This window comes from Hydra viridissima, unplaced genomic scaffold (assembly GCF_058129835.1).
Source record: "Hydra viridissima isolate aposymbiotic clone 2 unplaced genomic scaffold, HvirCarnegie_v1 scaffold_14, whole genome shotgun sequence".
Taxonomy (NCBI): domain Eukaryota; kingdom Metazoa; phylum Cnidaria; class Hydrozoa; order Anthoathecata; family Hydridae; genus Hydra; species Hydra viridissima.
In genome coordinates, this window is record NW_028324313.1 from 3,408,930 (window position 1) to 3,434,206 (window position 25,277).

At 28.4% G+C, this 25,277-nt stretch overlaps 3 protein-coding genes and 1 long non-coding RNA gene across 12 annotated transcripts; 3 read left to right on the top strand and 1 right to left on the bottom strand.

Annotated features, from left to right (window-relative positions):
• The first annotated feature begins 949 nt into the window (after positions 1–949).
• Positions 950–4,332, top strand: LOC145193404 (uncharacterized). 3 transcript variants are annotated; one of them, XM_090072141.1, is made up of 5 exons: positions 950–1,235; positions 1,377–1,591; positions 2,731–2,835; positions 3,080–3,247; positions 4,034–4,332. In XM_090072141.1, the coding sequence occupies exons 1-5, from the start codon at positions 1,205–1,207 to the stop codon at positions 4,241–4,243; spliced, it is 729 nt and encodes a 242-aa protein (XP_089928267.1). In that variant the 5' UTR covers positions 950–1,204; the 3' UTR covers positions 4,244–4,332. The 3 variants fall into 3 exon arrangements, with proteins under 3 accessions (XP_089928267.1, XP_089928268.1, XP_089928270.1); XM_090072142.1 differs by lacking the exon at positions 2,731–2,835; XM_090072144.1 differs by lacking the exon at positions 4,034–4,332 and having other exon boundaries at positions 2,731–2,842; positions 3,080–3,173.
• On the bottom strand, positions 2,421–5,853 carry LOC149878867 (uncharacterized). 5 transcript variants are annotated; one of them, XR_016446995.1, is made up of 5 exons: positions 5,449–5,841; positions 4,717–4,745; positions 4,434–4,535; positions 3,461–3,514; positions 2,421–3,223 (listed from the first exon to the last, which is right to left on the bottom strand). It is a non-coding gene; the product is annotated as an uncharacterized LOC149878867 (long non-coding RNA). The 5 variants fall into 5 exon arrangements; XR_016446993.1 differs by having other exon boundaries at positions 5,492–5,811; XR_016446994.1 differs by having other exon boundaries at positions 4,434–4,745; positions 5,449–5,853.
• A 4,233-nt stretch (positions 5,854–10,086) lies between these two features.
• LOC149878868 (synaptogyrin-2-like) lies at positions 10,087–12,379 on the top strand. The gene is made up of 3 exons (XM_090071604.1): positions 10,087–10,304; positions 11,125–11,487; positions 11,677–12,379. The coding sequence occupies exons 1-3, from the start codon at positions 10,206–10,208 to the stop codon at positions 11,929–11,931; spliced, it is 717 nt and encodes a 238-aa protein (XP_089927730.1). The 5' UTR covers positions 10,087–10,205; the 3' UTR covers positions 11,932–12,379.
• Positions 12,380–13,076: 697 nt separating this feature from the next.
• On the top strand, positions 13,077–20,111 carry LOC149878869 (cytoplasmic tRNA 2-thiolation protein 2-A-like). 3 transcript variants are annotated; one of them, XM_090071601.1, is made up of 20 exons: positions 13,077–13,525; positions 13,865–13,939; positions 14,030–14,108; positions 14,209–14,268; positions 14,416–14,476; positions 14,600–14,706; positions 15,926–16,032; positions 16,283–16,328; positions 16,667–16,756; positions 16,991–17,040; positions 17,272–17,353; positions 17,519–17,575; positions 17,756–17,790; positions 17,880–17,940; positions 18,128–18,173; positions 19,290–19,338; positions 19,566–19,603; positions 19,731–19,756; positions 19,860–19,921; positions 20,020–20,111. In XM_090071601.1, exons 1-20 carry the CDS (start codon positions 13,416–13,418, stop codon positions 20,057–20,059), a joined length of 1,281 nt encoding a protein of 426 aa, XP_089927727.1. In that variant the 5' UTR covers positions 13,077–13,415; the 3' UTR covers positions 20,060–20,111. The 3 variants fall into 3 exon arrangements, with proteins under 3 accessions (XP_089927727.1, XP_089927728.1, XP_089927729.1); XM_090071602.1 differs by having other exon boundaries at positions 13,432–13,525; positions 14,030–14,121; XM_090071603.1 differs by lacking the exons at positions 13,077–13,525; positions 13,865–13,939; positions 14,030–14,108 and having other exon boundaries at positions 14,179–14,268; positions 16,283–16,308.
• The last annotated feature ends 5,166 nt before the right edge of the window (positions 20,112–25,277 follow it).

Below are 25,277 nucleotides of genomic sequence, written 5' to 3' on the forward strand. Positions count from 1 at the left end.
ATATATAACTTTATTTATATATAGTCTACAACTAAAGTTTTTACTAACATTATTACTTTTAATTCAATTTCAAAACAATTCTTGATTTTTCTATGAAAAAGAAAAATGGTGTTGAAAAAAAGTAAAAATTTCACATATTTTTGTATAATACAACTTAAATAAAGTAAAATCTTAATAATATAAAAAGATATAAAAAGAAAAGTAGAATATTAAAAACCGTTTCTCGTCAAACAAAAAAGTTGCCAAGAAAATCAATAACAAATTTAAAAAAAAGGCTTTTGAAAGATTTTCAGCCGCACTGAAGTAAATCGAGTTAAAGTTTCAATGATTAACTTCCCTTTCAACAAGATGCGGGTTTCCATTAAAGTTATTTTGCCTGCAAACTGCAATTTGATTGGTTAAGTCAACTTCATGAAAATGTTTTTTTATCAAAGTTGAAAGTACGAACCAGAGCTCAAAATAATCAGACATGTCTAAATAGTATTGATTAAAAATAATTAAGAAAAAACCAGTTTATGTTAACGATAGAAATAAATCTATTTAATTCGAGTTGTTAAACAATTTAAAATGAGAAATTAATAGAGCTTTTTTTTTTCGTTTTAGCTATTAAAAGTTTGTCCCAAATCAAATAAAATGGGAGAAAAAAATGAGATGTTTACCGAATTGATATTTACGCTAAAAAAACAAAAAAATTAAAAACTAAAAAAAAAAAAAAAGAAAACTACAAAAGCACAGCAACAAAAATGCGACGTTCTTATTAAAGGATTCTTAGTAAGAATTACGGCTTTTTGTGGTTTCCTTTTCTTTTTTTCTTTTTAACCGTGAACTTCTATTGGCCCTAGATGTTTAAAAAATATTCCCAGAACCATTAATTAGTGATGCAATTTTCTAAGAAAAAACAGAAGGTTTCTACTAACTAAAGCTTCATGTGTTAGTTAAGCGTCTAATCGTAACATCTTATCACAAGATAAAAACTCAATGAAATCCACGAGTTTTTAACAGCAAAAGATTGTTTTTCTTTTCGGTAGTGGTTTCGAGTGCGTTACAAGAAAACTACCAGACAAGAAATTCCTAACGAAAAAAGACCATCCTAAGAATAAGTTCTTCGGGAACATTTGCGAGGTAAAAGCCTTAGTTGGAATAAAGATGAGAGCGACGCAACTGAGATCTCACAATTGTAACTTTCGACACGATATTGAAAAACATGGCTAATAAACATTTGGCGTGGATAACAGGTATTTTATTTTCAGTTACTTAAAATAATGCGACTAAATGATGAAAAATTTCCTGGAATGAATCTAAATATAATTTTATCATGCTACTAATACAAGCTTTTTTTATTCAAGTTTTTATTTATTTCTCGCTTTTTTTTTGAGCTGCGACTATTCTAACTACCAGTATAATGGGTATGCCGAAGGACATCACAGAGCATTCAAAGAAGTTTTCAACAAATCCGCTGATTACAAAGGTTTCAAATTGCCAAAAGAGATCTTGTTTTGATCTTCTTAAGAATTTTGTTTTTCAATTAACTGATGATTTGTTAATGGATAACTACCATCTCTCACTGGCACATCGAGTGAAATGTTTTGTGGTGAGGATTATTTGAGAATGCATTCTATCAAAATAATTGTTAATTAAAAAAGTTGTTTTAATTTTTTGATATATTTACATATCAAAAAACTATAACAACCTTTTTATGTATTTTTTATATATATACTAACATATTTTTTACATTTATTATAACAACTTTTTTATGTATTCTTTATATATATGCTTTTATACTAACACACACACACACACACACACACACACACACACACACACACACACACACACACACACACACACACACACACACACACACACACACACACACACGAATAAAAACAAGAATTGAGGTTTCATTGCTTTGAGAAAATACTATTTCTTCTCCATCAAATACTACAAACCTTTACACCATAATTTGGCTAGTGTTTGATGTGACCTATCCTCTTTATTTATTCTAGCTAATAATTGGGGGATTGCTTAGAGATTTTTCTTTCATTTCTACTGTTGTGGCCTTCAATAAAGTTTTTTTCATTAGAAAATGACAACACTTTATTTGGTCCTTTTTTAAAAATATTCTAATCAAACATAAGCAAATAATCTGATATCCTAGCTTGTGACCACCCCTCAGATGGCTGCCTCTAACACCTCAAACTCTTTAGTCATCTTTCTTATGGATCTCACTTATGGTTATAAACTGAACACTGAACTTAGAAATGAACTTTTTTAGTTCTAAACGTTTTTTCTTACCATCAATGTGTTTTAGCACATTTCATTAACTTTTAAATTTAATTTAATTTTGTAAACGATTGTTTTTGATACTTTTAGCACTTCCACAACACTTTCCACAATATCTCAGAAATAAGACTTTATACTTGAAAAAAATCACAAAGTCTCTTTTAGCTTCATAACTAATTTTTACATTATTTTATCACTAAACCATTATAATTACTCCCAATCTACAGACCAAATAATAAGAGAAGAAGTTTTCAGCTGATTCTATGAAGATCAACCAAGTTACAAAAAAAAAGACTACTCATAACATACATAACATACATACATACATACATACATACATACATACATACATACATACATACATACATACATACATACATACATACATACGTAAACGCCTTTGTCATTAGTATATACAAATAAATATTAAACAAACATTTGCTTTAGGGAGAACAGCTGTCTGCAACAGAAGTAAAATCTAATTACTCCTTTTGCCCTTATGAAACCTCTGAAAGCTTCATCAGAAGACCAAATTTTGAAAAAGCTCAATCAGTGAGTGGTAAAAAATAAGTGAAATGTAACTTTTTAAATTATCATTCTTAAGCATTAAAAAAAAACAAAAAAACAATAAGACCAAAAAAAAAATTATTTCACAAAAAATAATCCCCAGTAAAATAATAGCTTTAAAAAAGTGGAAAGTTTAGCATTCACCAATTTAATATCAGTCTTAGTGTATACTTTAGCGATATCTAAACATTCCAAACAAATTCAGAGCAACGTGTTGTTTCTATTGTAGGACTTTCAAGCTTTTTGGATATATCAGCATTTATTCGAAGTAATCCTCAAAGAACTTTTCCATGTGTTGAAAATTGAAGAAAAATCAAAAGGAGCTGTTTATAACAATCTTTTACACATTATCAACAACCTAAAGTCGTTGGTTCTAAAAATACAAAATATAATACAGGTATGTCACTTTTTTTTAATGTACTTTTCAATCACTTTAAAGTTTTATTTTCCAGCAAGACTAAATATTAAAACTGATAAGGCAGTTCATAAATTTAATAAATTCTTAAAATAAGTATAATTTTATAACTGTATTTGAAAAGTTGAATGGAATGCAAAAACATGCTAAAAAATGTTAAGAAAGAAATTGACTATTAATTTTTGATAAGTATACCTATTGCCAAATCTTTATTTGTCTAAAGTTTGTTTACCATTTTTTTCTTTGCACCTAAATTTTTTGAAATATTTAAAAACATTGTTTACTTAAAAAAAATTTGCTTAGGAATTCTAAAACAAAATATTTATAAGTTTTTTAAGCAGCAACAAATTCATTGTAGATCCCATGGATGTCTTAAAAACTTTGTATTTGCTAAAGTCTCAGTGTTTGATAAATTACGTTTAAAATGCTAAGATAAAAATTCTATGGTTGTTTAAGGTCATAAAGTATCACATATATTTACTCAAAAATGTTTTAAAGAGATATATTTGATGGAAATGTGGAGCAGAAATATTAAGTTTCAACTCCTTGTACATCTTTTTATTATAGCATATCTATTATTACATATTTTGGGTGTTTCTGGCTTCCTTCAGTCAGTATCCAAAACCTACCAATGGTAATAAGATGTCTCTAGATATAGATCATTGATAATGATGCACTGCCATGAGTTTTAATTTGATGAATAATTGTTATTACTTAGAATTTTACATGCAGATAGTAAATAGTACTCTTTTCTTTTTATTATTGTAGAAAATCTCTGAGTGTACATGTCAAAAGATCAACAATGTTCAGAACATCTACATACAAAGTTACAACAACTTGAGAGAAAAATACAGCCATACAAAAAGCATGTTTATCATACTTAAGCAATTCAATATCTTAAGAAAAACTATCAAAGTAGACATTTGGAAAAGACAGAAAAAATATTCTTGCTCAGCGAAATCAGATACCTACAATTAGCGTGGATTGAAGCTCTTCGCACTATTCAGCATTTATAACTTAAATAATTTTTTACTATTTAACTCTTATAAATTGTACATAACAGAATAGCAAACTGATCTTAAGAATTTTTTCTCAATACTTTTTTCTTATCTTAGTTCCTAGATTCATGTATATATTTATCCTATAAAAATGTATAAACACACAATACCTCATAAACTTCTGTCTTAATATGCAACAAGTATGTATTGTGTATGGTTTAGATTTTTTTGGTGCTGACTGAATCGGAATATCATATATTTTTTCCTAAAGTCTATAGTTAAATAAAGACAAACATGCAGCTATATTTTTAAATTAAGTTCAATAGACTCCTACTATAGTGGTGCAATACAAGTAGAAAATAAGTGTCTCTGTATTATAGTGAGAACAGTGCATTAAAATGATACAAATAAAAGTAAATAAAAGAAAAATAATAGAAATGACAGGAATCTTACTCTTCATCTTGTAATTTATGTGTTGTACTCTAAAGAAACAAAATTCTAAGGTTATCTTTTAAAACTGAGTGAACAAAAATAAAACTTCATAATGCATTTGTTATTTTTAACTTTATAATGCATAGCTGAAGAGCTCCCACGCAAAACCAGACTAATCCATATTTAAAAATATTTAACATATCTTGATATTTTTAATTCCTTGATTTATGTTGGCAACATTCTAATGTCACTAACATAGCATACATCGACAAGGATCATGGTTCACAGAGCATAAAACTTTTTTAAAAAGTTTTTTATGTTCTGTGAACTTATAATATCAAGATATGTTAAAATTTTTAAATATGGGTTAGTCTGGTTTCGTGTGGGAGCTCTTCAGTTGTTATCATAGTTCGCTAACTATGTATGAAGTTGTGGATAATTCGGCATGTATGAAATTTGATTAAAAAAAGATGCCTAGTTTAACGATGTTCTTCAGACCTTTTTGAAGCTCAAAATGAAACCACATAACAGAAAACTATTTTTGAAAATATTTATGGTTCAAAATACCAGTTGTATTTTTGAATTTTTAAGTTGTGTTATAGGTAGTCTTATAGTTTGCTCTTTATCACAATTTAAGTGAAAGGAAAGAAAAGCGGAAAAGAAACAACCATATAGAGTAGAAAGACAAATCATGTTCAACTTTAAAATTTAAATATCTCAAACTAACTACTACAATGTAACTTCCTTTTTTACCCTATCTTCGTTTTTTAATTACAAATGCATTCATAGTACATACAAAATCATCGAGGTATCTTTATTTTTCTTTTTTCATTTTTTTGGTTTTTGCGATAAATTACCATTTTAATTTTCCTGCGATCGTTTTTTGTTATCGTTTCTAAAAGTTATCATTGAGCGTCATAGGGAAAATTATCCAGAAAACTAGTGGAACAGCAAAAAATAGATGTCGAATTGTAACATACGAAATCAAAAATCGGAGTACAAATGTTCCTATATATTATTGATTAAGAATGGTAAAAAAAAGAAAACAACAACAACAAATTTTTTTGGATACACTACTTGTTACAAGAGGAGGTCCCATTTATTTAGGTAAGTTAGTTAATTTAAAAATATAATGATCCTGATTGGTTCATTTTTTCTTAAAAAAAAAAAGCTCCTCCTCCAAATTATTTTAAAAGAAAAGTTTGTCAAGTTTCAATCGAGCACATCGGTACGCACCAGTGCGTTTTGTTAAAAAATTGCGAGCGTACACTTCGCTAAAAAAAATCGCAATCGCAAAGGGTGGCTCGGACTAAAATCATGAAACAGCTTTTAAACGTAAACTACGGGAAGAAGATCGAGCCTTTTTTCACAAATGAAAAATTTCGAAAACTCTTCCTCAAATTTTAACAACAACAAAAAAAAAAACAGCTTTATTGACATGAAGATTATAGTATTTGATATTATTAGCAGTTTCGAAGCATTTGAAGGCAAAAAAGTTACGTTATTCATTTGAAAGTAAGTTAGAAGTATTCAAGAAAAGAAAAAAGGAACTGGGAACTAGTCTTTATTAATAACTAAACATGAGGAATATAGGTTTCATGACAAACTTTTCATGAACTGAATCAAGTTGTTTAAAGTAAGAAATCGATTCATCATTTGTTTAATATAAATTATCATATAGCAATGAAATCTTACTTCTCCAAGATTAAACGTACAAGTGTCATGCGTTAATTTATTATTTAATATTTTTGTTTTCATTATTTATTGATAGGTTTGTAAAATTGACAAATGGCAAAAATCCCAAATTATTAATTACTATTAATACAGACAAAAACCTCTAGGGAAATGTCAGGTAGCTCTGGACACTTAAAAATATTATACTAACGGAAAATAAAACACTAGACACTAGACAAACAATATCGTAATCAGTTATTTTAGCTCCAGAATTCAACTGCATCTTTATAGCTGATGCTTTACTAAAATCGGCCTTGAAGGAATTCATTAAAGATCTGTCTAGTGGTTGCAATTTGTGTGTAGTATGGGAGAACCCCCTAAGAGTGCCCCTATCACCAGATAATTATTTCAATTTATTTTTTACGAGAATGTATCCGAAGGCATTATTGTCATGTTTCAGCCTCTTCCTGCTGATGTCAATTTACCAACCTGTTGTCTTCTTTTTACAGACAATACGTCGTGGTTTCTATGAACGCATGAAACAACACTTTCACCACCATTGTATATTCTTGATGCTATAAAATTATGTTTTTTTAAGTTAATTTCTTTTAGTCAAAAACACATTCAAAAAACAATCAGCTTGAGGCTTGTTGAAATCAGCCGCTCTCATATGACTTGTAAATTGCGGTTTTTTAAAAACTAAATTCATGAATCTGTATTTTAATCCCTTTTAAAAAAACTTGCATGCAATCTTTTTTTCTTGTTGAAAAGAACTTGCATGGAATCATTTTTTTCTGGTTGAAATAAATTTAATCACACTCCACAATATAATATAAAGAAGGTGATATATAATGCATACATACATACATACATACATACATACATACATACATACATACATACATACATACATACATACATACATACATACATACATACATACATACATACATACATACATACATACATACATACATACATACATACATACATACATACATACATACATACATACATACATACATACATACATACATACATGCATACATGCATACACAAAAGAAATACTCAGTAATCACTTCATCAAGCATGAAATTAATGGTGATGGATCATTTTTTGAAAACGAAATTTAGTGTTATTGACACATCTCGAAGAACTGATACAACATCCAGCCCTAAACAGAAAATCCAAAACTAAAGACAACTCCGACAGTATGAAGCATAGAAGTCAAGCGACAGTTTATAAAAGTTAAAACTTGCAGAAGAAGTTCCAGAATCCTAAAAGAGTCTCATGGATATTGATTTGGATTTGATCCCAACAATAAGATTGCATTTTCTTTTAGTTTTTGTTAACCACCTGCTCAGAAGCAAGAAACTGACCGGCAAAAGTAATTATTCAGATACAACCCTTTCATGGCGGTAAAATTGCAGAGAATGAGTGCAAAAAGTTGCTGTAGAATGTTAACATCCCTCAAATAATGGCTGAAACATACTGCACCTTTAAGTTCAAGGCATTGAAACTTTCAGCTCTTTGGTAACATTTTCAATTTATGCTGTAGACAAACTTTTTGGTTGACAAACTTCGGATGACAGTTCCCTTAAGAAAAATCAAGCCCTTCAAGCAATCATAACTTCGCTTGCATATCACTTTGGATAATTTAGCAACAGGCAACAGAAGCAGTCCATTCAAAATTCATATTATGGATCAATACTTTTGCAATGCATTTTTGACTATAACAGCAAACATTTGTAAATCATTAAACAAACTTTGAAACTGAGTTTTCAGTAAAAATATTTGGAAGTTTTTAGCAAGAAAAAATCCCACCAATAGAAACAACTGCATCAAATCCCACCAATAGAAACAACTGCATCAAATCCCACCAATAGAAACAACTGCATCAAATCGGAATCACTTGGACATAATTTATACGAAGTGGCTGTGTAGTTGTTATTCATACTGAAATGGCTGCAATATTATTAATATTCAGATTTTTCATAAAAAAAATGCATCCAATGCTAATGTCATTCGATAAAAAAAATTACCTGTTTTTTTACTTTAAACATTTATGTATCATTACTTATGAAAAAATGGTGGTTAAAAAAGAATTGCTTCCTTGAAACTTGTGAACTGAGGGTGTTTTTCATTCTTTATCAAACGAAATTAAAAGATTTTGAAGTTTTGAATACTTACTCTATCATATGTGTCTATTCATACATCCAAAGGGTTTTCTTAATGATTCCCGTAAGAACTAACCTTGAAATTTACAGACCGTGGTCATCCGTTTAATCAGGTTCAACTTGAATATTTAAAATAACTTATTCCTCTGTTTTGAAGTAGTAAGCAAAGGAAATATACAAAAATCCCTTATCAAATCCATAAAAAACTTTGGTTTGAAAAAAAATTTGGTTTAAAAATTTTGATAATTTTATAATTGATAAGAACTTATTTGACATTTTGCAATATAATTTACATGAAAAAAACAGCATTTAAATGAAATATTTTTTAAGTTACAACAAAATATAGAAATAGAGTTTACCTAAAAGTGAGGCTTTACAGGAAACTGCAGCCCGGGTCGCGCTACGCTTTTTTTTTCAGTTTTTTCGTTTCAATTTGGATCGCACTCCAGTTTAAAAGCATGACATAATTTCATCAGCAAAAAGAAGCTTTTGATTTTTTCTATTTGATTTTCTATCGATAAATCTAGAACGTCTGCATTAGCTTTAAATCTAGAACGCCTACATTAATTTTAAATCTAGAATGCCTGCATTAACTTTAAATCTAGAATGCCTGCATTAACTTTAAACAAGCTTCAAATTATGAACAGAACTTGAACGATGATTTTCGTTACCTTCGAAACAAGTTTCCGAAAATAAGCGAGGCTAAAACGAATGAGAAGACTTTTACTGGTCCAAGGATTTGAAAAATCTTTAATGATAAAGAATCTAAATGTCTAATCTAAATTTATCTGCACCAAAACATATGCAAGAATTTTCTATGCATGCTGGGAAGTTTCTACTGGCTTAAAAGTAAATAAAATCAAACGTGTCTTTTGAAATGCATTTCCTGGATTTGCAATTGGATTTCTTACCCCTGAATCTTGGTGATGTCAGCGATAAACACGGAGAACCTATTCATCAGAACAACAGTTGCAAAATAAAATTTCAAGGAAAATAAGTCTAAACCTTAGCTTGGCATTGAAGAGTGAAAATCAGGGTGCCAGCTGTAAAAGAAAATTAAGTCAAGTAGTTTTAATATTCTTGATTAACGAAAGGTAATACAAATGTGTAAGTTTGTATTACGTTGGAAGGCGAAAAATGAATATCATCTCAAAAACTTTGTGTATATATATAAAAAAAAAAAAAGTGGTTTGAATTTTAATAAATTACTACGTTATCCACCCAACATAAGTTATTTAAGTTATCTTTAAGTCGTCTAGACATTTTAAAGACGTCTTACGTTGGGTGGGTTATGTATTTGCCGGACTATTAAAGGAGCTTTACTATGTTGAAGATTCAATATAACACTGGTATCACATTTTACAACATTTTAAAGTTATTCCAGCTTTTTCGAGCTTAGCCCAGCGGCCCATTAAAACATTTATCAGATGCCTGAACACATGCAATGAGGAAAGTTGCAGTTACTGTTATTCTAAATATTTGTTTTAATGTTTGTTTTTTTTCAGTAAGTTCTAAATATATGACCCGTGCTGCCACTTGACGCGTGGCCATCCGAGATGTTTATGGGCGCGGTAGAATATTACTATCGTTTGTATACATTCTTCCGTCTACTTCATTTCTCCGTTCATGAATATGAAGTGAAAGCCCCTAAAAGAAAAAATGGAAAACAGAAGTTTTGGTGGAGTTGCGTCTGGAATAGAAATAGATTTATTAAACTTCATGAAAAGATCCTTAACTATTTGCCGTCTAGTTAGCATGGTAAATGTTTGTATAAAATACCAATAAAAACATTATATATATATATATATATATATATATATATATATATATATATATATATATATATATATATATATATATATATATATATATATATATATATATATATACATATATATATATATACATATATATATATATATATATATATATATATATATATATATATATATATATATATATATATATATATATATACATACATACATATATGTATGTATGTATGTATGTATGTATGTATGTATGTATGTATGTATGTATGTATGTATGTATGTATGTATGTATGTATGTATGTATGTATGTATGTATGTATGTATGTATGCATGCATGCATGCATGCATGCATGCATGTATGTATGTATGTATGTATGTATGTATGTATGTATGTATGTATGTATGTATGTATGTATATATGTATATATATGTATATATATACATATATATATATGTATATATATGTATGTATATATATGTGTATATGTATACATACTTATATACATACATATTTACATATATTTATGTTATATACATATTTATATATATTTACATATATACACATACATATATACATATACATATATACATATATATAAGTACATATGTATAACTTAGTGATGTTTCTCTCTCTTTATGTGTGTGTTTGTGTGTGTGTGTTTGTGTGTGTGTGTGTGTGTGTGTGTGTGTGTGTGTGTGTGTGTGTGTGTGTGTGTGTGTGTGTGTGTATATATATATATATTGACATAATGTCATATAATTAAGTTTATATTAATTTAAAAAAAGAGCTTGAATTTATGTTTCAGCTGTTTGCTATTGTTGTATTTGGCTGCATATCTGATGAAGGCTATGTTAAACCATTTGGTCAATGTGTATTTTACAAAAATCAAGATGCTTGTCATTATGGAGTTGGCATTGGTGTCATTGCTTTCTTGAGTTGTCTCCTCTTTTTGGCTATTGATTTAAAGTTTGAAAATATCAGCAATACTAATACTAGGAAACAAATTGTGGTTGGAGATTTGGGATTTTCAAGCGTTTTATCATTTTTATGGTTTGTAGGTTTTTGTTTTCTTGCAGATCAATGGAGAAAAACTAATATACAGACAACTAAAGCTACTAATAATGCCAGAGCAGCTATTGCCTTCTCTTTTTTCTCAATATTTACATGGGTAAGCTTATTTATTTTATGTGTGTGTGTGTGTGTGTGTGTGTGTGTGTGTGTGTGTGTGTGTGTGTGTGTGCGTTTACAGTTTATAAACTAGCCATAAATGTACTATTTTTCATTCCAAATTTATTTAGTTTGTTAATTCTTATTGGTTGTTTGTTAATGTTATTACTTATGTGAGGTTTTTTTCTAGGTTACTTTGTCTCTTATGGCTTATCAGCGGTACAAGCAAGGAGATGGTTTTACAAATAACCCTGTTGGCTCAACAAATGAGTATGGTGTGGTTGGAGGTGGGTATAAACCGTCACCTTATGCATCGTTTCCCCATCCTGGGGAAGATGATTCTCTTTCTTATCAGCAGCAACCATTTGGATTACCAGAGCAGCCTTTTGGTGTTCCACCACCAAAACAGCCTGTTAAAACAGAGTATAATGTGCCAGAGTACTAAAAGTTTAATGCTTGCATCTTAAATGAGCCTAAAATATGTAAATAATTCATCATATGATGACATTAAGATATCAAAGAAATATTTATACACTTTTATATTCAAGTAACATTATCAAAGAAGTGCATTTTTGAATATAAAAATATATTAATGAAGGTATTCCTTTAAGTTTACTGATATATCTTAAATTCCCATTTATGATTTTTTTTTTACATATTTTTTCTTTTAGCATTTAGACTTTCATCTGTTTTTTATGTAGTGAATTGTGCTAATTTCTTGTTAATATTTTTATAGTTAACAGTTTTGTGCTAATTTATAAGAAATCCTTACCAAATATTTTGTAATCTTCCGTTGTTATCAAAGGCACATTTGGTTGCGAATTTTATATTTATTTAGTTAACACATGCTAAAGATTGTATAAATCTTCCTTTTTTAAAACATTTCATAAATACATTTATAGTCTCAATTTTCTTCTTATTAATAGAAAAATTTCTTTATAAGTTTTGTTAAGCATACTCTTTAGCTTATGTGAAAAAATTTTGTAATTTGTTTTTTTTGCTGGTTGCGTTTTTTGTGAAAACTCTGAAAAAACTCAGGGAATCATTTGAAAAAAACTTCCTCTGTGTTGTTTTTTTTAAGTATAACTTTTTAACAATTAATTTTTTTTCAATCATTTTATCATGTTTGGCAGTAGCAAGGTTAAAGTTTCCAGTGCTTTTGATTTGAATGATTCCTTGACTTTTTTTCTAAATCACCTTATGTAAGAAGAATACATCTGATGTCATAAATGTGTAAAAATGACAAATTTATAACAAACTTACAATTTTTTTGATAAGAATAAAAGCAAAAAGTTGTATACAGTAATTAGTTGGTTGAGATGATGAAAGTTTTTTTTATTGTTTTATTGATATCTATGTTTTATTGGTATATTTTTTTGGATCAGACAACTGATATTTCTTGATCCAAAAAAGTTTTTGGGGTACTGTTAGTTATCAAAATTTGTTAAATCGTGTTGTGAGTTACTTACTATAATTGCTATTTTTTTGATAACTTTTTTACGTTATTTTTTGGTAATACTTTTGAAATTTTAAAAAGTTTTTCTTGTTTAATTATTAAATTTTTATTTTATGCTTTATCATTCTTTATCCAAGTGTCATAAAGTATAAAAAATATTTCTACTAAAAATTATTGTCAGCAGAAGTATAAAAAATATTTCTACTAAAATTATTGTCAGCAAAATTATAAAAATATTTTCATTGGCAAATTTTGTTGCTATTTTAATACTTAAAGAGTTGTTTAACAAGGAAATTAACAATTTGCTTTAAAGTACAACTTAGTAAAATTATTATTGATGGTGTTGGGCCTATTTAAAATATGTTAAGTAAATTTAAGTTATCTTTAAATAATCATGATGAAATAGAATTTTGTTTGTAGAAATTTTATCTTTTCTTTGTAAAGAATTTAAAATAAACAAATAAAAAATTTAAATGTTTAATTTTATTGGTTTTCAGTTTTTCTTTTTAGTATTTTTAATAAAAATGTGCGAAGCCAACCCTGAAAAGCACACTGCAGAAATGATCTATAGGAAAAAGATTTTGTAAGTTAAGTTTTAAAAAGTTTTAATTTCTTGATCCATCATTCTTTAAGTTGTTATGAACTCTACTAACTTTTTATTGTAATTAAATTGTTAAAAGTTGGCTGGGTACCCAGAAAACTAAAAGAAATTTGTATGAAATATGCTAGAAAAGAAGAGCCACCATAGAGTTGTTTTGTTTTTTACGGGATTTAACGATGTTCAATTATTCTTATTATAAATAATTTGAAATTTGTTTTAATTTTCTAAAGAAATTTAAATTATTATGTTTAAGATGGAGTTTTCCTCAAATAAAATCTTTATTGTGACACATTGTTAAATTTATGATTATATGGTCATTAGCCCAGGTAGTTTATGCATGAAGTGCAAAAGTCAACAAGTTGTTATCCTTGTGCGTGTTAATGATGCTTTATGTAGGTATGTCTGATTTCATCTTAAATTATTCTAATTATATCTAGTTATGCATTTTCCATTATTAAAGGTACCTTCTACAGATATTTTTTTTAGGTCATGTTTTTTGACATACACCACTCACAAATTTAGATCAACGCTTGGTAAATCAAAGTTGGTTAAAGCAAATGATCGTGTTAGGAATTACTGTATTTGATTAAAATATATTTCTTTAACGAATTTGAATATTTACTTAACATTAATAGTTTGAGGTGGTAATCTTTATTTTCTTCTAGGTTTTATTAGTTTTATCTGGTAGTCACTCATCCATAGCTATACTAAATCTTGTCAAGGAGGTTTGAACACTTTTTAATTAAATAGATAAATGCATGTAGCATAACTATTTGTTGCACCTTTTTGTCAGTGAATTGCACATCATTTGGAATTCTTTTCTTTACATTATTATGTGGAGTAAAACAGTTTTAAAATTATTTTTTTCAAAGGCATTGAGTGAAGGAGCTCACAAAAGACTTCGTTTTTCGCCAGGAGCCATCTTTATAGATGGTAAAGCTCTTTGGTTTAAATGGAATCATTAGCTGTGCATTGTTTTTTTTGTTTTTTTTTTTCATTTGCACTTTTGTGTCTCTTATTTTTAAACGAATTTTTGTGTCTTATTTTTAAATGAAGAAAGCGTTACCCTACCAAACAAAATAGAACCTGAGCTTGACATTCAAAATATACAAAAACTTGTTGAAAATTTTGGATATCCTTTTTATTGTGTACCTATATACCAGGTGATTTTTTTAATCTTTTTATTCACTTATGTAGTATTTTAGTGTAGCTGGATTTTTTGCTTGATTGAGTCAAATAATATTAAGAGATGTTTTGCCAATATTTTTTAAGTTTAATTTGGTAGTTAACATTTAAACACTCTAAAGATAATTATTGAAATTACAATTAATAAAACATAAAAATTGAAAAATTGATCAAATCTAAAAATTATTTTAAATAACATCTTTATTTTTTGGTGTGCCCTCTTTGATGAATTTTTCTACAATTGTTTGTCACAAAATTTTCATCCCTAAAGTTAGAATTCTCTACAGTAAGAATTGCACAGTTTTCTGATCAGGAAGTCTGTGTTGAACATTTCCTGCTGCTAGATTCTGTAGTGTTGAACCTTTCTTACTGAAAAAATCTGTGTAAAAAATTTGCATAAAAAATATTAACTGCTACAAAAAGCATCTTTTAAATATTTTAACCCTGATAATTAAAATTTAAATCTTTTAATCCTGGTAAAACATTTTTTGAAAATCATTTGAAAAAAAAATATTGGATTAATTATTTATCATGTTGGAAGCCATGATAAAATTTTGTAAGTTTTTAAATATATTTGTAGTAAAATGATGGTTACCAATCATGCAAAATGATATTTTTTGATGATTACTGTAATGTTCAAAAAATCTTTGTATATTAAATGAGTTATTGATCTGAGTTAATGTTCTTTTTTCAAAAATTTTTTGTTTATCAAATGAATGTAAAAAAGTTTATTTAAAATTGTAACTAAAATTTAAAATTGCAAATGATGGAAGGTTGACATAATCTTCTTATCTTTTAGGTCTTTTCACCTATGTAGTTACATGGAATACTGTTTTATCAGTAAGTTAAAAGCATATAAAAGCAATCATTGAAATTTTTTTTTATAACCAGCAAGATAGATACAAAGATTAATTCTCAAAAAATGCTTCTGGAAGAAAATTATGTTTTTGGAATAAAATTTATATAATTGTGATATACTTTATTTGCAAAGTTTGATAAAAAAAATCGATTATGTAGCAATAAAAACTTTTACTTTGAAAATCATCTAAAATAATCCAATCGGCAATAAATCCAGTTACATAGTACATTATAAATCTGGTTAAATAGTAAATTTTAAATCCAATTATATAATAAATTGATTGATTTTTAAATAGTTAAATTTTTTAAGTACTGTTATTTTTTTATTTTAAATTTCAGAATTTTCATTCTGATGCTGTTGATGACAGAAACAAAAATTACTTTTGTCAAGCATTCACCCAATTGACAACACTCACTGCAAAAGTTCATTTTCTATCTATAGTCAGGTATTGGTTTATAGAAAACAAGATTTAACATATAATTCATAAAATTTATCATATAGTTCACAAAATTTATCAGTTCACAAAATTGTTTTTACAATTTTCATTTACATTACAAATTTTGACTGGTACCAGGCTAAATACTTTTTTAACCAAATTATATATAAAATTTTTTTAACCAAATTATATATAAAATATGTATAAAAATTTTTTTTTTTTAACCAAATTATATATGAATATATATAAAATTTTTTAGAATGTCTGTTGTTGTTGCTACTGCTCGTAAGTATTCTTATACAAAGGTAAATAAATAGTGGTTTTTATATTGTTTTTCATGAAAAATTTAAATTTCTAATTTACTACCAATTATGAGTTAACTTGTAGAACTTTCTAAAGCTAATAATAAAATTATTTATTACAGTTGATCACATCAATGTATCTTATTTGTGGTAAATTTTAAAGTAAATCTAAAAGTTTGCAACATTAAATGTCTAGCTCATAAAGATATATTTTGTAGATTTATATCACAATTTATTTACAAAAATTAATAGGCATGATGAACCAGTTTTTGAAAATGTTGCTCAGCAGCAAACACGTGTTAATGGATTTTTTCTAAAAGAATTCTAAAAATAATTTTTAGATAATGATTGGTGATACTGCAAGTGATTTATCAATAACACTTCTTTGCAACATTCTGCAAGGAATTGGTGATGCTGTTCCAGCTGATATCGTAAGTTATTTTCTAGCATTAGTATATTTCATAACAAGTGAAAAAAAATCAAGGCGTTTTGTATTGCACCCCATGTACTCCATGCACTCCAATATGAATGTAAATTGCAGAAATTTTCAAACATTTAGGACCTTTCTTTTACACAATCAAAATTATGAACAAATTACAAACTCAACAAACACACTGCTATTGAAAAAGCTGTTATTGAACCTGTGTTTACCTATTTTATTTTAGGGGGTTGCTGACAAGAGATACGATGACATAACTGTAATACGTCCATTAAGGTAAATTGTGTAATTTTGTTATGAGCCTAATGAAGTTGCTTGATATATTTTCTTTGTTGAGCTGGAGTATTTTATTGTCTTTCTTATAAATTGCATTCAAGAAAATCCTTTTGTAAATTATTTTTCAGAGTAATTTAGGGTGTTTTGTTTTTGAACTTTTAAGCCTAAAAGATTGATTTTTTAAATTTATTTTTACAACTTATGTTTTTCTTTTCTTTTTTCATTTTAAAGGGAGTTTAGTTCTAAAGAAGTTGCATTATACAACCGGTTTAACCATCTTAACTTTATTGCAATGCCTAATATATTGACCAAGGTAGGGCATTTATTCTCAGAGGTTCCTAAGTTATTGTTTAGATACTAATTGAATCAGTATTAAAATATAGAATATATAATAAAAAATGACTGTAATAAAAGGTGAATGAATTTTTTTACTTTTATAAACTCTATGTGTTTAATATTGTTTAAATATATCTTATAGAAAGGGCCAGGTTCCTGCATTCAACGTCAGACTGAAGAATTTGTAAACAGCTTGCAGGTAAGAATCCCAAGGTATTTAAGTAAGGATAAACTTTCATCAAGTTCCAAAAAATAACGTAAAAAAATTATCAAAAAATCAGAAATTATAGTAATTAACTCACAACACTATTCGTTGAACTAATTCATTGTTCTTAACTCTTAAAAACTAAAGCCTAATATTTTGCTTTCTGTTTTACAGGCAGAATTTCCTTCCACTGTTAACACAATTTTTAGGTTAGGATTTCATTTATTTTAGCTTTGTGATTTTTTTTAAGGAGTTGTTTTTTATTCATCAAAAAAGGTCTTCTAAACTTACTTTGCAGGACTGGTGATAAATTGTGTGCAGATCATGAAGTTTTAATTACTCCTTGTTTGCTCTGTCAGGTAAAGAGAGATTCAGTGTGGTGTGCCTTAGATTTAATTTCTTTAAAGCTATTATTCTATGAAGCGTTTGCGCATCAGAAATTAAGATGTTTATCTTAAAAATTTCATATCCAGCAATTTTAAGATTTTTCGTATTGGATTACGTTTTGTTAGTTTTTTTGTGAGTACTTTTTTTGTTGAATAATAGAGGCCGAAAAGAAGCGAAGAAACAGATAGATCCACCCATTTCAGTTGTAAGTCATGTTGCTTTTTGGCATTAACCTTAATATTATTGATTATAGTAAAGTGAGAAAGCCGTATCTACTGCATCCCTACTAGGTTTATATCTACTGGATCTCTAATAGGTTTGTATCTACTACATCCTTACTAGACATAGGCTAAGTAACGAAAAACTGCGTTCAAACGAATTTAATGAGAAGTCGAAATTTTACAAAACTTCGGAATACAAAGTTTATCAAGTAAAACTTCGGATTTCGTTTTCGGTTCGAAAAATTAACTTTGCACTATGGTCTAAGTCCCACCCAAGTCCTAATTTTGCAAAAAAATAACTGTTTCTAATAGAACACGCTGGAACATCTAAAAAAATCCTTACCAAACAGTCCCAAGAATCTTTACTTCAACCCAAATCTCCGCGCTTCCTCGTACCCCATACCTTCATATCCCTTTATTATTCTTACCAATGATGACAAAACTTCAGACATTTCACGCTGTCTACATAAATGACAAAATACTTGATGCATTGTATACCTTAAAAGATAAAACCCCATTTTCACACTTCGCACATCAAATTAATAGAATTTTTCGCATCATGAGATTCATTTTAACTTCTTTATACCTGACACAATACTAAACAAATAACCTTTTCACTACCAAGATGAGGAGGATATAGAACCTTTGATACTATAACCCTCTCCCCACCTTTTTAAAGCAGGATTAGTCCTTCGTTTCTCTTAAGTATTTACATGGCCAATAAAAACCTCTAATAAGAAAAATTTGTAATGACTGGTTTTAACTACTTTTGGTTGGTTATTACAGAAAAGCGGGAAAAAAATAAATTTCATTCAACTTAACACAGCCTTAAGATAATTGAAACTTACAATACATCGGTATAGTAATAAACTAGACACTCGAAGTATTACTAAGTCATGAGTCAATTTAAAGATAAATATTGTTTGATCACATTAAAAAAAAATTTTGTAGATTCGTTCTGAACGAAGTCCAGCGTCGTTTAACGTCGACTTCGTGTTCAAAAATCAAATCCAGCCGAAACCTATTTCTTACTTAATAATAAAATTTCTGTCCAAAAAGAAATTGTGCTTTTAAATTTTTTTTTTTTTAATCTTTTAAAGATAAAACAAATATGACGCCTGATGATATTTCAAGTTCTCAAACGGAGAGGTCAGTCTATAAATTGTTATGTTTTAAAAATTAGAAATTTTTTACACTATAATGGATGGATGTTGATAATTTAAGAAACAGAAGTGTTTTGAGTTAATTTTTTTGATTTGCTAATGGTGACATTTTGTCAGATGTATAATGTCAAACTGCCATCTTAATAAAAGGTTTTTGTTAAGAGCGATCGTTTTTCCACAGCAGTGCAATATGATGTGGAATTTTTTTTTTAGGCTTACGTTAGACGATGTACAATCCAGTTTGTGTTATGGTATGTTTCTTATTAACATTATTTTTGCCAGCAGCGTTGTTTTAAAAAAAATTATAATAGCATTTTCTGATTAAACTATGTTAATTTTCCGCTTTTTATTGGTATTTTGTTTTCCATCTTTTCTTAGGATGCAATATAACTCTGAAGGAAATGGTATTATGGTTTCTTCTTTTTACTTCTAGTATAGAAATAAATGTTCGTCTTTTACTTTATATTTTTAAAGCTCTATTTTTTAAAGCAATAATTTTTTTTAAAGGGCGGCAACTACGAGTTTTTGCCAAGCTCAACTCTGGAGAACATTAAAAAAATGAAAAATAGGTAAGTACAACTCCATTTTTTTGTTTTATTTTTGCGAATTTTCCGAATCTGATTTTGATTTTACGGAATGCCGATAAATTTACCATTATTTATTTCAGGTACATGATGAAAAACGAAATAAAAGAATTCCTACTTTAGAATTTTTTCTTGAATTTTTAATTAAGAGATTTGAGTGGCCAACGGTTTAAAAGTTGTTTTGCTTAATCGACCTCAAACTCAGTTTCATTTTCATTTTAAGACGTGTTCGTTCGTCATTTTCAATTTAAGATAAGAATGAATTTTTAAATTTAATAGTAAGATATGTACCAGAAAAAATCTGCGCGGACATTATAAAGGATATTTATCTAACTATTGTATTTCGATATTGAATATTATGTATATTTTGAAAGTACATATATTAATATTTTTAAATTTCACTTAAGAAAGTTTGTGAAGTTTTGTACGTGAGAACGCACGCGCTTTGCGTTTTACACTCGACATCAGCTTTTGCACAGTCTTCGGCTGGACTTTCTTGGTAGCTCTCATCCATTTATTTTTGAAGTCATTAATGTTTTTGGCTTCTTTTACATTGAACCTTAGTTTTCTTTTGACAAGAGCCCAATATCTTTCGATAGGACGTAGTTCGGGACAATTTGGTGGATTGCAGTGCTTTTCAACGAAATCTACTTTATGTTCTCTAAGCCAGTTAAAGTTGTCCCAGAGTAGTGACATGATGCTAAATCGGGCCAAAATAACGGGTTACCCGTGTGTGTTCTTAAAAACGGCAAAAGACGTTTCTTGAGGCATTCTTTTTTGTATATTTTGGTGTTAATTGTTCCCGTAGTCACAAAACAAGAGCTTCTTTCACCACATTCACAAATTGCTTGCCAAACTAAGAATTTTTTAGCGAATCTTTGCATTCCAATGCATTTATATTTGGAATTCAGTTTCTTGCGATTAATTGCTGAACAATATTGGTGTCCTGGAAGAGATCGGAAATATGCAGCACAATAAGTTTCATCGTCAATAATCAAAGAAGATTTTTTAGCACATAATTTTTTACAGAGCAGCTTTGAACATCGAATTGCGACATTTTCTTGCTTTTCTTCACGACGAGGAACTTTTTTCTTTTTATAAGATTTATAACCACAATTTCTCTTTACTCTTTGTATAATGGAAGCACTTGTCTTAAATTTATTCGCAAATGTTCGAACAGAAATCTCCGGTTTTCTGTCTAAGGCATCTTTTACCTTTTTACCAAAATCTCGTCTAACAAAACATTTTTTTCTTCCACTTCCTGATTTTCTTATGATTGTACCAGTGTCCTTAAATCGTTTCACAACGCTCTGCACTGTTCTTAAAGCAATCTGCAGCTCTTTAGAAATTATTTTGTTTGATACACCAGGATTTCCAACGAGAAAATGCAAAATTTTTTCTCGCTTCTTATTTTCATTTGATGACATTTCAATTAAAGCTAATTGTTTTAATAACAGAGTTGTTTAAATTTTGAACAACATTAATACAATCACATTTTAAAACAATTAGCTATTTTAAATGATGTACGGTTTCCGTGAACACCACGTCAGAACACGCGCAGATTTTTTCTGGTACATGTCTTATTCTCATTTCTATGAAGAGAAGAAATTTTAAAAGAAAGAATTCTTTTATGTTAACCAAAGAGTTAGACCAAGTTGTTGTCCATAATCGTGCTATTTAAAAATGGCGTAAAATACTTTAACCTTCAAACTGCCTTTAAAAAAATATACTTAGATTCTGTGATGTACCCTTTTAACTTTTGATTAGCTCTTCTATGGAATTCTTATAAGTTAACTCGTACTCAAATTAATTCGTATATTCTTCTAATTCTAATTGCATTTTATTTTATGTAATGAGTTAGTATTGGCCTATTAATAATTAAAAGGCCTACACATAATAATGAAATAGAATTAAATATGAAACAAAACTAATAGAAACCATTGTAGTGTTCTTTGTATTGATTTCATAGTTCTTATGTTCGAAATGATTGCTTGTTACTAATACAGTTTAAGGTTTCAAAATTTGAGTATAAATAGGGGAAAAAGAAAGAATAAATATTCCCGACTGGTTAACTTTAGAATTCGGTGGAGAAAAAGTTTTTCTGTTTAGTTTAAAGGCTTTAAATCATTAATTTTAATAGCACAATGTGTCTGAGCAGGCGATCTTAAAGTAAAAAAAATTTTCTTAAAACATATTTGCGGTTTCTATTAACTAAACCCTTGTAGTACTCAAAAACAAAAGTAGAAATTTTACTGTGGTCTCTTTAAGTCTGCTGTCATGTTAACCCTCACATTACAGAAGCCCCATTTGTTTTAACACGATTAGTTTTTCTTATATCATTATACATATACAGATTAGTTAATCTTATTCTCATTCCATTCTTTTATTATTTTTGAATGTATTTTGGATTTTTTAATGTTATATTGTCCCTTTTTGAGAAAAATATTGACCAGATTGCTATCCCTTTTCAGAAATAGGGATTTCATAAAGTGAATGTGCAGCAATTCTTTGTTTGTATGTTTAACGGTATATATAAAAAATGGTTAAAAAGCGTTCAAGATCCCCCGATGGCATATGTAATAATTTTGCACTTCAATATGTAACTATTTTCAAGAATATTAGAACGATTGAGATTGTAAACAATACAGTTTGAAATTAAAAACATACAAAATTGAAATCTACAGTTCTGAATATCCAGTAATGTAAAAGTAATTACCACAACCCAAAAGTTAAAAGAAAAATTGGGTTAAAAGAAAATCTTTCTATTTGAACTAAACAAAACATTTCCCACCAGGGAAGTTTTTTCATAACTTTTTTTTTGCAACGATAACAGTTATTCCACCCCCAGATATCTAGAATTTACGTCAGCTCTCATGATTGAGAGACAAAAGGCAACCAGCTTTTAACCATCAATACCGTTCTACAATAGTGTCATCCATGTTTATGTTTCTTCTGATACTTAAAAACTTGATAAATTCTTCAACAGTTGCACACAAAATTGTTAGTAAATTCACTTTCAGCAAATGATAACCTCTTGGCCTCGAAGAAATCATCAATATGGTGATTTGTACTTCATATTCTTTTGGAATAATTGGCAATCATTTCCTAATTATTCCCGAACAATAATCAATTTGTTCTACACCTTTCCTTATAGTCACAAGTAGCGGATCCTTGTGGTGGATTATACTCGCTAATCATTCGCGCGGATCATCCTCGCAGGTTATTCCCGGTGTATTTTTTGGTGCCATAGTTTAAGTATTCTTTTAACATTTACTCTGTCAAAAAAAAGTTTTCTTTTTAGTTGCCATAAAGTGAAACGAAATTGTTCGTTGGCCGAAGTAAAGCCCTTCCGCTAACAGAAATTAAAGAAGAAATTAAATTAAAAAAAAAAACGATTTTAAATCGAAAGAAAAATTCAAAAAAAAACGTTTGACTAACTTCAAATTCAAAAAATAAAAAATTAAGAATTCTCTTAATACTGCTGTTCTTGTTGTTTTGTTTTTTTAACCAAACAGAAAAAAAGAAAAAACTTTTGACATTGACTTTCTAACTAAAAAAATTTACAACTTCAATAAACAAATTTTAAAACTTCTGCTTTCTCATTTTTATCATTTTTATAACGTCGTTTCTTCCTATTATTTTTATAACGTCGTTTCTTCCTATTATTTTCCAAAAAAAACAGCTTCCATTTACATAGACGATAGTTCGTCTGACTTTTTTTTCCCGTGAACTTTGGGAAGTCAGACGAGAAAACTTCGGTTATTCAAGGACGTATTAATAGATGGACGTTCAACGCATTGTTTCATAAAAAAGATATGCATGTTACGCTTTGTTTAGATAACAAAAGCGAAACAATAGGTGATAATTGCGAAACCGGGGAGTATTTTTATTTTTTTCGACGTCGGAAAAAGATGGTCTCGACTATCCAATAAAAATATTTTTAAAAGTATTTTACTGAGCATCGATACATAAAATGAGTATGGCAGAAAAATTTGCTATTAATCAAGATTATCCTTTTTTGCTTGAAAATATTGATAACCAAATTGAATTAGTTGTGGATGATTTTATTGAGATAGATCTTGAAGAGTTGGCGGAATTGTTATCAGAGGATTTTGAATTGGAGCTCATACCACCAGCAATTCCTACAGAGAAGCTGATTGCAGAAGAAACCAAAATGCTGAAAAAAACAGAAAAACGCTTAATAACTAAATTTACCTGTCTGAAATGTTACAATAAATATCTTAGAGAATCGAATTTTAAAAAGCATGAAAAGAAATGTTACATTGCCACTAAAGGTGTGCTTATACTCACATGTTGTGGAGCTTAACGCCTAAACGGGTGCTAATTTATATTTGCAAATACTCCCAGATTATGAAAATATTGTAATAACTCGGCGCTACTCCACTTTCTCCCCCCCCCCCCTAATTTTATGATTGATTCTGATAGAGAATTTTATGCTGATTAAGAATCGTATAAAAACATGGGTCTCAAAATCAACGGAAAGTGCTCTAATCTGATGTTGAAAGTACAAAAATATACCACAAATCGCTAATATTCGCCATCTTGAATTCACTAACTTTACGGTTGATATTGTTTTTAACCGCAAAACATTGCCAGCCTGGTTTTTACTATAAGGAATTTTTTCTGGTTTAATATAGATAGCGATTCTATATTAAACCTGAAGCACTCCTTTTTATATGACAAACATAATGAAAATGAATTCACGGGGGGTTAACTTGAAGTTTTAAAAGAAAGTCAATAGTTTTAAAGAATTATTTTTATAATTAAAAAATTTTTATCTTGTTTTAAAGTGAATTGTAAAATATAATCAATGAAAGAATTTTTCAACTTATTTGACAAAAGTTTTAAAAGACACTCAAGCTAACAAACTAAGAATCCAGTTGAAGCAAATTGACGCGATAAGAGTAAATGCCATTGAATTTCATTACCTGGTAAGAGAAAAAAAATGCGGTCAATACACCTGATTATGAAACTTAACGCACCGGTTCTTTGTTCTTTTATTCGAAATCTTTTATATAAAAAATAAAAACCAGGCTGTTGATACTTTGAAAGGATAACTTTTAAACAAAAAAAAATCACTTTTCAAGATGGCGAATATTAGCGATTTGTGGTATAATTTTGTACTTTCGACATCAGATTAGAGCACTTTCCGTTGATTTTGAGACCCATGTTTTTATACGATTCTTAATCAGCATAAAATTCTCTATCAGAATCAATCATAAAATTAGGGGGGGGGAGAAAGTGGAGTAGCGCCTAATAACTCTTAATTTTGATTTTAGAAATTATTCAAAACTGTAAATTGTTGTAATGTTCTATTAAA